Genomic DNA, 14,346 nt, shown 5'->3' with positions numbered 1-14,346 from the left:
CAGTCTTAAAATTTAACAGATCTTAAGATTTACTGAGCACGTTCCATGCACCAGGGATCATTCTAGGCTTTGGAACTTTACCATGAGCAAAAAGTGTGTAAAAGCCCTCCTTCCTGTGGCCCTTACATTCTGGTGGGAGAAGACATGCTAAAAGGATAAGTAAAATGAAGCAGGGAGAAGAGCAGCTTGTGCTGGGGGAGAGGGGGAGGGATGCTGCTATTCCAATAGAGCAACTAGGGAGTGCCTTAGTGATGAGGTCATGGAGAAGGGGCCTGAGAGAGGCAGCCAGTCCTGCTTATCTGGGAGGAAGAGCATTTCATGCACCTTGGTAAATAAAGGAGGAAACACTTTACTAAAGAAAGGGGAAAACATCTTTTCTTTTCCACCATTCTTTGGGTCACATGGAATTACATGTAGGTATAATCAGTTCATGGCTACAGAATGGTCAGATGAATATCTTCTGAAGAAAATGAGGATCAGGGAAAATACTTATGGGAGAAAAAAGGCATTTGTACACTGACAAGACCTCTGAAAAATCTCAAATCCGCCTTTTCAACAGTGCTTACTGGCAGATTGTGTGTGTTAAAAAAAAAGTTATGAAGGAGAGATACCAGGCTGAATAGATTAAGAAAGACAGTATTTCCTGGATCTCACCTAATAAATATGCTCATTATATAGTTTTGCCTGGACATGAACTAGCCACACATTTAATGCAAAAACACTTCTTTTTCAAATCTCTATCAGGAAATATGGGACTTCCCTGATGGCTCAGAAGGTAAAGAATTCACCAGCAATGTAGGAGATGCAGGAGATGTGAGAAAAGATGTCCCTACATCAAACACAGAAAAGCCTAACAATCCAATATATAAGCTTTAATTTTATGGCAAATGATTCTTATTTCTACTGAAAACGATCTTCTAAATACCGCTATATCATGGAATAGATAAAGACTTTTTAAAAAATGATACCAGTAGAAATAAATTTATAAACAATGCTTTTGAGGCAGTAAATTTAATTTTCCTCTCATATAGAAAAATAAAAGAACTAGATCAAATCATAATCATTAATATTTTTATTTCAATCTATAAAGCACACTTATCCTATCATGAGTTAAACTGCCACGTGATTAACCTCTCAAAGTTTAAAATAAAAGATTATAGTACTCCTATAGACAAGGTTTCTATTTAATAGAACCACTGTTATTGCAGCTTAGTGGAAGAACAATCACACAGCACAGGCAGTTTTATTTCTCTGGTTTTATATTACCAACAAAACCCTCCAGAGCTGACATAAAATGTAAGTCAAATTCTATTCAGATTAATTCAAATTTAGCAAGTCAATTTACATGATAAAATACACAGAATTTCAGCATCATTTCAGTCACTCGGTAGTAAGTGAAGGTCCTCCTTTGAGTGTATACAAAGTGAAGTATCTCTTCTGAGGATAAACTGAAGACTTTCAGAGGCTATCAAAATATTAAGTTCTTTATACACCAAGTTTCATGTCCAAAAAAATTCAACAATTATGGTCAAGGGTTTCTTTCTCAAAAGCTGAGACTGGTTTCTAAACAAATTTGCATTGCATCAGAAGCATAATCATTCCTTTCTAAGAAACTAGAAGAATGAGTTATAAAGTGTGAGGCTCTTTATGAACCTTTCCAAATTTCACAGTCATAAAATTCCTTCCGTCTTGAGATGCCAGGGGATTTTTAAGAATAGAAGCATTAGGAGAGATGAAGAAAGGATTCTTACTAAAGATTAAAAGGTAAAGGCAGGATTTCTTCTAAACCCCCAGATACAGATTTTTATGATCTGAAGTGAGTAAACAAACCATAGTTACTTGAAATGCCCAGACCATATTAAGTGACATTGTCAATAATGTTATTTAACACTGACACCAAGTTATGGCTTTTAATAAGAGTCTGGAATTTCTGGCTATTGGATATCCACCTACCAGCAGAGAGACAGGTGAAGAAGTACAGCTGAGCACCAAATAAAGACGAAAGTACTAAGTAGGGCGGGCGAGATTGTTTTGGCCTGGGAGATTAAGACCAGGCATAAATGGTAACTTTTCCATATGTAGCTTAAGAGGGAAATGAAATGGAAACTGAGGCTGTTAAGAAGTTTAAATATAGAAACAATAGAGCATCAGGGGCTCTCAGGCTTGGGAAAACCCTACGATCATCCCCTATCGGAACTCTGGGCATAAATCCTGTGTTCAGTTCCCACCTGAAGGCAAGAGAAGGTGTCACCTCCCAAAAAAAACCTCTGCCATCTCTCAGCAGTTCTAACTTTACAAACTTCTTTTCTGCTTTGCTTAACCAAGTCTGCGTTCTATAACTTCTCGCTAATCCTAGTCTGTCTCCATAAAGCTGAGGCTCCAAATACACAAGCCTTTCACACATTGGAGAAGGAAATGGCAACCCACTCCAGTGTTCTTGCCTGGAGAATCCCAGGGATGGGGGAGCCTGGTGGGCTTCCGTCTATGGGGTCACACAGAGTCGGACACGACTGAAGTGACTTAGCAGCAGCAGGGCTGAGGCATGGGGTACACAGGAACAGGGCAGGCCCAGAGCCAGGACATCCACAGTGATGGGGCCTTGGGCCAGATATCGGGCACACTGTTCATCTAAACGGCCAATCACTTCTCTGCCCAGACACGGCGCCCTGTCATCACATCTCATGAGAAGTCAGAAACGTGATTTTTAGTAAAAGTATCCTGTTTTTTTTTTAATGTATAAGGAATAAACTGTGGTGTTCAAATAGCTCTTGACACGCAACTAATCCAAACTTCTCTATTTATAAGTGAGAAACCTGAGGCCCTGGATTGTAAGTGACGGATCAAAGCCAAACGGTTAATCAGAGGTTGCTCTGGAGGAGGGCAGCCCCAACACAAAATCCCATCTCTCCCGTCACAAAAATGCAGTCTGCAAGGCCGTGTGTATTGGGCTGATAGATGTGCTGAAGTATTCAGAAATGAGAATCAGCTTTAGGTCACTTCCTGCCTCCACTATGAAGTCACCACTGCCCACAGCTAGTCTATAGGGTTTGAGCAGCAGCAACAAGCACAGACTCAGGAGACAGACTGCTCAGGTTTGTAAGCCTGGCTCCATCACTTAACTACCTGCCTGATCAAGTCACTTCCTCTGTCTAAACCTCAGGTTCCTGATTGGTGAAAGACAGTTAAGAACAGTACCTATAGCTCAGCGTGATCGTGGGAATTAAATGAACTGATACACAGAGTGCTTACAACACGCCTGACACAGTAAGCACAACACAGGTAGTATCATCATTACCCAGGGACAGGGCTACCATATGCGGGAGAGGGGCAAACGCATTACTTAAAGGGAGATGTAAAACAAAACGACACAAAGACAGCCTAAAAATAAGAGTTCTGCAAAAAATTCAAGCAGCTAATTACTTTACAGAGGCTGTAAAGGAAGGCCTCCACACTTACAGTAAATGTAGCATGGACGCACACATTAAAATCTTCACACCCTCCTACACAGGAAAGAGCCTCAATAAATCCCCTACATTTTTCCCTCCAACCTTGGAGAAGGCCCTAGAATACACGAGATATACTCCACTCTGGGCTCCTCCTCGCCAGCGGCTGAGCTTGTTTTTTGGATGGCTGCTGCAACCATCTCCTCCCTCCCTCCATCTCTAGGTTATGAGTGGGAACCCAGTCTCTCAACAGGTCTTCCTAAATGATGGGATGCTTAGTTTTCTCCTTTCCCTTTAACTCTGTACGAGCAAAAGACAACAACGTAGCAAACACACTCTTCAAAAAGGTTAGAAAGAAATTGCACGATTTCTCCAACATTGTAACTCGGACACTCACTGCCTCCACACACGTACAGATGTACAACGTTCACCGTATAAATATATACAAACCATACACAGATACATCTCGTATTTCTCTGATGAGGCTTCAATTTAAGTCACCAGAAAGCACAATTACAGGAGGAAAATTCTCAAATGTTCACCCACCATCAACGGGAACTGGGACACCCGGTCTCAAGTCACAGAAACCACAAAGAGAAACTGGCATGACAGCTCTGACACCTAAAGCAGAAGAGGGTGAATAAAGAGGTCTTTACTAAGGCTGCCAGGGCCACTGTGAGCCCCTGGGGGCCTGGGAACCCACAGAGTGGTTCCTGTCACTGTTCGCAATGCCTATAAGGGTGCAGGTATTGACAGCTCCGTGCCAGCTACAGACACAAGCACTGCACACCTATGAATTCATTTCATTTCCATAACCACCACCTGAGGCTCCCCCATTTCACAAATGAGGAAACTGAGTTCTTGAGAGGTTAATTTGCTCAAAGATCCACAGTGAGAAAATAGCAGAACCAGGACACAAACTCAAGGGGCTGGTGAGAGGCCGCATTCCTAACTTAACCACTTCCCAAAAGAGCCTCTCGGCTTCCCTGCTAGCTCAGATGGTAAAGAATCTGCCTACAATGTAGGATACCTGGGTTTGATCCCCAGGTTGGGAAGATCCCCTGGAGAAGGAAATGGCAAACTACTCCAGTGTTCTTGCCTGGAGAATCCCATGGACAGAGGAGCCTGGCGGGCTAACAGTTCATGGGGTCGCAAAGAGTCGGACACGACTGAGTGACTCTCACTCAACACAGCCTCTCGAAATTGCTGATACCACTTCCCTCAGAGCATACTTCAAGTTTCACAGGCAACTGAGCAGCTGTGAGGAGGTCATTTGGGCCTGGCTGCCTTTTCCTGTACCTGGCAGAGTAGTTCTGGAGCTCTCTGATAGAGGCTGCATTCCTGCACAGCTTTTCACTCAAGCCGTCCTATTGCTCTCTCACAAAGCAAACCTGGGGAGGAGCTCTAAAGCACTAAAGATGCAGTTCCTCATATTCTTTGAGAGGGGGCATAAAGAGTCTCTGGTCCATGGGCTTGTTTTCCCTTCCCAACTGAAAGAGGTAGATTTCTTTTTATTTACTAGCCTCCTTTCTTCTTTAAGACAAAACATGGTTGAGCTGAAGAAAACAAATAATGGTGAGGAAGTGGTAAAAAGGAGCAAAATGAAAAGTAGAGAAAGAATTGCTTAGTTTCTAAGTCGTGTGCAACTCTTTGCAACCCAATGGACTGTTACCAGGCTCTCCTCTGTCCATAAGATTTTCCATGCAAGAATACTGGAGTGTGTTGTCATTTCCTCCTCCAGGAGATCTTTTCAACCCAGGGATCAAACTCACATCTCCTGCTGCAATATTGTAGGCAGATTCTTTACCGCTGAGCCACCAGAAAAAGAATTAAGATGATGTTAAAAAGTAAATTTGGGGCTTCCCAGGTGGCTCAGCGGTAAAGAATCCACCTGCCAATGCAGGAACTGCAGGAGCCGTAGGTTCAATCTTTGGTCAGGAAGATCTTCTGGAGGAGGAACGGCAACCCACTCCAGTATTCTCGCCTGGAAAATCTCATGGACAGAGGAGCCTGGTGGGTTACAGTCCATGGGATCACAAAGAGTCAGACATGAACACACATGCAAAAAAGTAACTGCTAGTCATCAGGGACTTGCAAAGGAAAATGGCAATGAAGACACTACTTCACAACCACCAGGATGGCCAAAATCAAAGAGAATGACAAGCGTTCATGAGGATGGACAGAAGTTGGAATCCTCCTACACTGCTGGTGGAAATGTGAGATGGTGTTCCTTTGGAAAACAATCTTACGGCTCCTCCAAAGGTTAAACCACACAGCTGCCATATGACCCAGAGGTTTCACTCCTGGATAGGTACCCAAAAGGAACGTCCACACACAAACTTTGACATGAACGTTCACAGCAGCATTATGTACAATAACCAAAAAGTAGAAAGAAACTAAGCGTCCATTATTTGGTGAATCTTTTAAAATGTGGTACATATATACAAAGAAATGTTATTTGGTAACAAAAAGCAGTGTAGTACTGAAACATGCCACAGCACTGACAGATTCTGAAAACGTTAAGCTAAGTGAAAGAAGTCAGTTACAGAAAAAGCATGTTACTTGATTCCACTCATATGAAACGTCCAGAATAGGCACATGGAGACACAAAGGAAATTAGAAGTAGGACTGGGGGACTAGAGAGTAATGAGGAGTAAAAGCCAATGGACGTGGGGTTTCCTTTTGGAATCAGTTGTGAGGGTTCTTTCTACAACTCTGTCCAAGAGTAAAAGCCATTAAGTTGGCCACAGGGGTGAGGAGGAAGAATGAATTGGGAGAGTAGGATTGACATATGTACACCAGCCTGTGTAAAACAGCTAGTAAGAACCTGTGGTACAGCACAGCTCAGTGCTCTGTGATAACCTAGAGGGCTGGGAGGGTAGGGGGAAGCTCAAGAGGGAGTGGATACATGTAGACTTACGGCTGATTCACTTTTTTGGACAGCAGAAACTAATACAACATTGTAAAGCAACTATACCCCAATTTTTAATATATATATATATATAGAGAGAGAGAGAGAGAGTGAATTCTGTGATACATAAACTCTCTCTCAAGAAAGCAGTAACATTTTAAAGAGATTTTTAAAAACTGATTACAAACTAAAGCTGCTAATCTATCCCAGGAGAATGTGGGTCTTTGTGAATGAGAAAACCATAACTGCAGATGTGTCAGAAACCCAACATCATAAGCCAGTAAAGAAAAATCAGAAAGAAAGGCTCTATGGAAAGGGAAAGGGGAAATGACTTCCATTTAACTGAATTTCAAGACAGTGGGCGTGCTGGTGCCACATCAACATCACCCCAAACTCATAGATACTACATGATGGGCTGCATAACACTAAATTCAGACTTTCTCCTCACCTGAAAGCGATCAGTGCCGAACATCAAGGATCTGGAGGAGAGGTGAGAATTCTTAAAAAATGTAAAGGCTGATGTTCACTTTTTGGAGACTGAAGCAAAAAGTTCACGAAGGTAGGGGGCATCTGGTATATTGCATCCCATGTTCACAAAATGAGAATATCTGACCTAAAACATACACCTAAGATAAGTTTCCTAAGATACAACTGAGTGAGAATTCTGAATTCTACTAGAAAAAGTAAAGCCTTCAGGTTCTCAAGCTAAGTGTAACACACTGACAGCCAGAGCAGCGCTGGCACAGGTTCAGGTTCAGGCAGAAAAAGTTAAAAGTGAAAGGTTCGCCAAGCTACCAGGTCATAGATCTCCTTATAATGAGACTTTAGCAGCCATCAATGCAATCGCTGACTAAAGTGAATCCGGTCTCCTAATGTGGCAATACATCAAATGATAATATGGAATCCTCATGGCTATCAGCAGTGACAATGTTAATGCATTTTTGGAAACAGAACAGTTAATAGAGAATTTCCTTGACATTTTTTAGTCTAAATTTCAAACTATTACCAAGGCCTTTATTTATTCCCACTACATCTTAGTCAAGTATCATTTGTGTGGAAAATCCGCTCACTGTTTCCTATAAAAACAGATGAGCCATTAATTGATCCAGTGTGTTGGCAGTTCTTTTTAGACAGAAACAAATGATGCCTCTTAACTGTGCGTTTGAAGCTGAAGAATCTGATTTCATGCACATGCAAAAAAAGAGACATATTTACAGGATCCTGCAAAGGCGACTAACAATCTTCTTGAGGTAAAGAACAAAAACAAAAACTCCTCCTTCATGCTCTCTCCACTGAGGTTTAGATATTAAATATGTTTCCTAAGATCTTTTACATGATTTAAAATGCTCTTCCACAGTCCTCCAAATCCTCGACTATCATAAAGTTTACACAGGGCTCTTATGATTCAAGGTCAGAGTACAATCTTTTTCACCTACAAAACTGTTGAGCTCAATAAAGTATATCAAACGGTTCTCAATGCTCTATATTAACTTTTTAAAGAAGTTAACTGCCCCTTCCTGCCCTTCATTCATTCAAGCATTGCATTATTTTTTACCCTGAGTTAGAAGTACTGAACCTTCCCCACCCCACCTGTTCGCAGCAGGGTTGACACGTTCCTTGTCTGTAACAGCTGATGTTGACCACCAGGGGCAAACCCACTGTATATTTCCCTAATAGGTGACAGGAGCTCTGGGAATGAAAACTTGTCCCCAAAGAATGCATCCCTCCCCCAATGTGGCCAAAGCCTGCTACTTCATTTCAGAAGCATAACTGTTTAATTTCTTTAGAAGCCAGATTTTAACAATGACTTTGATCTGGTGACTCCAGTAAGAAAATGCACCTGCTACTTCCACTCCTTCTTACTCCCTCCCCAATGCCACAGACTTAAACCCAGCTTCTGGCAAAGGGGTGGGGTCAAGGTTTTGGAGCGCATAGAAACTCCTGAACTCAAGGAGGCGAAGCTGCTAAAATGAGCTGCTTTGCTAACAAACCTGGAGAGGACTTTGCTGATCCTACCAAGGAAGCACTGTTATGTCAGGCACACGGAGAAATAGTGAGTCTTAAGGCAGTCATGGATTTCCAGTCTGGGCACCCTGCGATCTTAACGAAAACCTTATTATTTCTACCCTGAAATCTTCTTTTCGTCCTAAAGGAAACCTTCAGCATACTTAATCTCCCAGGCGGGGGACAAGGATAATGCAATACTGGAAAAGCAGGCATAACTTTATGGCCACTATGCTCCTGTTGGCTTGTGAAGGATTGTTGATCATTTACCATCGTGCCCGCCTGTCAGCCTGTCCGGATGACAGCTTGGCAAAGCACAGGATTTTCAGTATTATTTATGACGTGCGTCAACCCAGCGGGTGGCGGGGGGTTGGGGGTGGACTCTTAATCTCCCACGAAGAGCTGAAACCCTGAAACCCGACTTGAGCAAGTTGGCGGTGGCGAGCGCCAGCATCAGTAATCCTACCTCCCCTCCTGATACAGAAACGCCGGCATCAGGAGTATACCTGATGCACACATACAAGATCAGATCTCCGGGTCCCAAACAGATGCGAGGGCAGTCACTAGCCCAGAGCAACATCCAAGCCCTGCCCGCCTCCTTCTCCCCCCTCACACCCCACCTTCCAGATCCTCCTCGGAAAACTTAGGCCCCCTCGGCCAACCCCTGTCCGAGTGGCTCCGTGTTAAGTGGAACGCACTCCCTGGTCCCCCCAGCCCCAATGCAGTGAGTCCTCTCTTCTTTGCAAATGCCACGAAGTGACGCAGAGCAAAACTTAGTAGGTCTAGGCAACCGAGACGCGTCTTTAGCAAAGCACAGACTTCCCAGAAAGGAGCGAGGAGGCAGGCGCTGGGTCTTTCCCGGCGCCTCCAGCCGCCCTGGGCTCCCCGCCCCTGCCCCGAGCCCGCTCACCTGCGTGGGGCATGGTGATGGTCTCATTGGTGTTGGAGCCCACGTTGAAGATGACCACGGCGGAGGCGTTCTGCAGGAACGCATTCCGGATCTTATCCCTGTAGGTGCAGTTGCCCTTGGGGATGAGCGCTATCCAGTTCTTGCCGTGGGCCGGGGCGGCGAACTTGGTGTTGGGGTCGCAGGCCAGACGGTCGTGGGCCGAGCTGGCCATGACCACCTCCCCGCGGGCGTCCTGCTTGGGCGAGTGCTCCCCGTAGCGCCCGCACTCGCTCTTCTCGGTGTGCAGCTCGGCGGAGCCGCCGCCCGCCGCCCCGGCCCCGGCGTCCGGCGCGGGCTCGGCGTAGGTGATGTTCACGAACGCTGTGTACCATTCCTCCTTCTCGGCCACGGTGAAGTCCAGGCAGACCAGATGCACGAAACAAAAGGAAAGCAGCCATGTTGAGAGAGCCAGGCTGCGGCACGCCTGGATGAGAGACATTGCCATCTTTCTCCGCCGGGGCCCCCTCCCCGCCCCCCGCGCGCTCCCCCGGCGCCGTCCCTCCTCCGCAGCCCCGGCCAACCCCGGGCCGGCCGCTCGTCGCTGCCCTGCTGCTCCCGCTGCTCCCGCTCACTCCCGGGCCCGGGGGGCCGCGGCCGGGCCGCGCGGCCGCCGCCGAGGCAGGATTCGGAGCGAGCGGCTGGCGCCGGCCCCTTCCCCTTTCAGCCGGAGCGCGGCGGCCGCATCTCGCTTCGCGGGCGCCGGAGGGGCGCGGGCGGAGGGGGCGCTCAGGGTTTGCGGCGGAGTCCGGCTGCCGGGCGTCCTGCTCCTTCGCCCGGCTTCTCCTTCGGGCATAGGGGTGGCGGGGGCCCCGGGAGCGTGCGGGGCGGCGGCCCGGCGCCCTGCAGCCCGGGCGGCGACGGGCGCGGCTGCTCGGAGCCCGCGGTGCCGGCGAGGCGGCCCGGCCGCCGTCGCCGAGCGCTGGGGCGAGCGGGTCCGGCGGCGGGCGCGGCGGCCGCCACTGCTGCGCGCCGGGTCCCTCGGGCTGCGGGCGCTCGGCTCCTCGCTGGCGGCGCCCGGCACCCACTCGCCGCGGGAGGGGCCGGCTCGGGGGTACCGGGAGCAAGCCGGCCGAGAGAAGACTACGCGGTCAGCGTGTGTGCGCGCGTGTGTCTGTATATGTTTGTGTGTGTGTCTAATGTGTGCGTGCGAGGAGGAGCTTGGTGTGATGTCAAAGATTCTAGGCTTCTCTTGCCACGCTTCCCCGGTTCTCTCTTTGTGGGCAGCAGCGACCCCTGCCGGGTCTCAAATTCCACCTAGTCTGCGACTTGGTCCAGGTGGAGGCGAAAGGAGGAAGCGACCCCTAGACCTAGGAGGACAGGAGCAACTCCCTGCATCTTAAATGTAGAGAAGTGTGTCTGTGTGTCTGTGTGTGTGTGTCATAAACTTTTCCGTTTGCAGAAGGAACTGCAGCGAACTCCCTAATTACCCATCCGAGGGCCAACGGGTCACTTTAGCTGGTGGCCAGGTCCTTCCAACACCATGCTCGAGTATCTAGGGCGGTGATAATCAAATCTGAACGTACATCCGTGTCAATGGGGTTGGGGGTGGAGTATTTAAACTCTGATGGGCCCTGCTGCAGTTTCTCATTCAATACATCTGGAGTGAGTTCCTTATTAAGTTTTTCTAACAAGTTACCAAGTCATGTTGATGCTGCTGTTCTAGAGACCACCCCATCAGCATGCGTATAGACGTGGGCTTCTTTTCTTACTGTCTGTCAGCAAACGTGATATATGTTTTCCTATAGAATGAGTGTTCTCTAACTCCCTAAGAAAATAAATTGGGTGAGCTATTTCTTCACTGTTTTTTTTTTTTTCTGGTTGTCATGACAGGTAACAGAATACTTACAGCATCAGTAGGCAAGGTAGGTTGGTTTGGGTGGTTGTTTCTAGAGTATTGCCCAGCTGTGCATAAAGATCACAACTAGTTAGCAGAGAGTAAGCCACTCTCTTTTAAGTTGTGTTCTTAAAACTTCGATACAGCACAATTCCTTACCAAGTAAATGTTTGAGTGGTTAACTTTTCACACCCACAGTTTCCTTGGCTTGAGATATCTGTCAAGTCTCAAAAATAATTTGTGTGATGGTTCTTAATCACCCACATTGAACTTCCCAGCTGGCATTCTTTCCGAGAACTCAGGATCCAATTCATAATGAAAACAAAAGTCCACCTTTCCTCCCCCTCCTCCCCAGACATCAGCATGTTTGCGGAGATCTGTTAATGGCTACCCATCAGCACGGGCTGTTCTTTTTCCAGCAGCGGTAGGAACAGCTGGTGGCTGTTAGGGGAGAGCAAAGAATCCCAGCTATACCCAAATTAGAAGCAGGCCCAAGAAGAACTACTTAGAAGAATGTGTCTCTGTGGTATTGGATGTGCTGGGTTTGTGTGTTTCCCTAACTTATTCATCTCAGAAAATAGGCTTCTAGGCAATAGGGACAGTGCTTTTTATAGTACCTAATGCCAAAATGGCAAAAGTGAAGGCTGCCTGGCAGCTGGTTCCTGAACCACCAGAGATCTGAGTCCATTGCCTAAAAATCCCAGCGAGGTTTTTGTATAGAGGCCTCACAAACCAGAGTGGTTCCCCATATTTCTTTGACTTTTAGCAATTTTTCTCCAACCACAAAACGGTGAATCTGTATCATTAAGAGTGTGTGACCGCCCGGTTCTTCTCTCCCTTAGAGGATAAGTCAGAGGTTGAGGAGATGGCAGGAGGAAGGAGGTAGCTTCCTGGCTGGGAGACTGATTAATTATAGGGTTATTGGGCAAATATGTAAAATATTAAATTTAATGGGAGCCAGGTTTCTTAGTACTGAAGAAAGAATTTATGAATATGGAATGAAAGCAAGCTATAAATGTTATCCAGCTCGGGTCTGACTGCTTACCCCTGGAAAGCCAATGGCTGAGAGACAAGTTGGTTGAAAAGGAAAGGTTGGTTTATTCAAGAGGCCAGCAACCTGGGAAGAAGGTGACTGCTGCTGCTAAGTCGCTTCAGTCGTGTCCGACTCTGTGTGACCCCATAGATGGCAGCCCACCACGCTCCCCCATCCCTGGGATTCTCCAGGCAAGAACATTGGAGTGGGTTGCCATTTCCTTCTCCAATGCAGGAAAGTGAAAAGTGAAAGCGAAGTCACACAGTCGTGTCCGACTGTTAGCGACCCCAGGAACTGCAGCCCACCAGGCTCCTCCGTCCATGGGATTTTCCAGGCAACAGTACTGGAGTAGGGTGCCATTACCTTCTCCGGGGAAGAAGGTGAACTCGTGTCCAAACACTGACTTCAAAGATTCTTCTGGACCCTGAATGGTTTTAAAGGGAGAATCACTGGGGGAAGCGGTCAGAGTCTTCCCCTGTGTGCAATCTTCCTTCTGATTGGTTGGTGGCGAAGTAACAGAGTGGAGCTCCAGGAATATTGTGCTTAGCCTGAGTAGTTCCTGCAGAAGAACTCAAAGATATTGTTATACATATTCCCTGAAGAAGAGCCAGGACCCTGCCCCGTTGCTCCACTATTGTTTATTGACTGCTACTTCTTTGTTTCTGCATTTCCTCCCTTCCCTGATAAGCAACTGTTTGCATCTGCCCTTTGAGACTCAGGGAAGATCGTGGAGGCTGAATGAAACCTATTTACTAAATAAGAAATGGGGTCACAGAAAGGGTTTGTACCCAGGTGGGCCTCACAGAATCCTGCTCAGCTTCATAAAGAACCCTAAGGTGTTGGATTGAATTCAGAATGACTGGGAAATCATCATACACACACATCGACACCATGGCTATTTTCATTCAGAGGCTAGAAGTAATGGACACATCAGGTGCCCAGAAGGTCTTGGTTTCTGAGTTCCATCCTCCCTTAAGTGAAACCAGGGCTGATTCCTATGCTTGGGCTGGGAAAGTACAAAGTGAGCTAGGAACCTATTACAGGAAGTGCTCAAAGCATGATGGAAACATGTTGAAAGGACATGCATAAGCTTCCACTGGCCAAATCTGGGGCAATCTGGGTATCAAAATAAATAATGATAGTAACTGATTGCAACCTATTGGGTAAAATAGAAATCCATGAATCTATGTTAATATAAATGAATGAATAAATAATGCTATAATAAGTGGAGTAAAATAAGTGGGAAATAAAGGATAGCTCTTCCTTATGAAGAATTTCAACTAAATAATGTTGATAGGGGACTTCCCTGATGGCCCAGTGGTTAAAACTCTGTGCTTCCAATGAAAGGGACATGGGTTTGATTCCTGATTGGGAAGTAAGATCCCACATGCGGTATGCCCTAAAACAAACAAAAACCGCTGGTAGACATAGTAAGTCATCGTTTGCCTGTGTTGGTTGATTGTGGCCAGAGTCCTCAGTGAATGCTGAGGCTGGTGACTGGGTGTTTGATGTGAAGCAGCATATCAGCCTGATCTTAACATATCTTCTGAAAAGTATCTATTAATTACACAGAGGGAAATGGTAAATTCATTGAAGAGAGCCCTGGAAGACACCAAAATTGGCCAGGTGATCAAACGAGCATCACCAGGAAGGGAACCAGTCGCATCATGTGCCTCCTGACGTGTTGTGCTGAGCGGAGCATTGCATCTTTTCTGTTATATCCTGAATGAGATTTAAGAGGCATGACCACTAAATGCAGTGGACAGTTCTGGACTGGCCCCTGAACTGGATAGGAAAAATAAACAATTGGCAAAAATGGAATGAGGTCTGTGGATTGGTTGGTAGTGTCTTATAAATACTGATTACCTGATTTGAATGTTTATCTTGTAGCTACGTAGAAGAAGTTCCTTATGTGGGGAATATGTACACTGAAGTATTTAGTAGTGATGAGGCATTCTGTCTGCACCTTGCTCTTACATGATTCAAAAAATAATAATGATAATCTCTAAGATCTTGATTTCTACTGGCCACTATCTCAGAGAAGCAGAGATCCAATTCATGATAAAATAAAAAGTCCATTTTGAGGGCATGGTCTTAATTTGTTTCCAGCCTTGTACTGATGATTGCTATTCTTTAGCACAGTGCTCCTTTTCCCCAGTAACACTACTTGAA

General features: G+C 46.1%; 1 protein-coding gene across 3 annotated transcripts in view; it reads right to left on the bottom strand.

Moving 5' to 3' along the window:
* RNF150 (ring finger protein 150) overlaps window positions 1-9,876 on the bottom strand; it is a 284,272-nt gene extending 274,396 nt beyond the window's left edge. Inside the window, exons 1-2 of one of the 3 annotated variants that reach the window (XM_055405719.2) lie at window positions 9,597-9,875; window positions 9,269-9,422 (exon numbers count right to left, since the gene is read on the bottom strand). In XM_055405719.2, coding sequence (XP_055261694.1) covers window positions 9,269-9,422; window positions 9,597-9,752 — 310 coding nt within the window. In that variant the 5' untranslated portion in view covers window positions 9,753-9,875. Of the gene's footprint in view, window positions 1-9,268 lie in introns of all 3 variants that reach the window. The other 2 variants (XM_055405718.2, XM_055405717.2) reach the window with 2 other exon arrangements.
* Window positions 9,877-14,346: the final 4,470 nt, after the last annotated feature.

Source organism: Moschus berezovskii, chromosome 19 (assembly GCF_049115385.1).
Source record: "Moschus berezovskii isolate FMDL1 chromosome 19, NW_MosBer_1.0, whole genome shotgun sequence".
In the NCBI taxonomy this organism is placed as follows: Eukaryota; Metazoa; Chordata; class Mammalia; order Artiodactyla; family Moschidae; genus Moschus; species Moschus berezovskii.
Note: the sequence above shows the minus strand (reverse complement) of the source record. Positions and strands in the feature narration are given on the sequence as shown.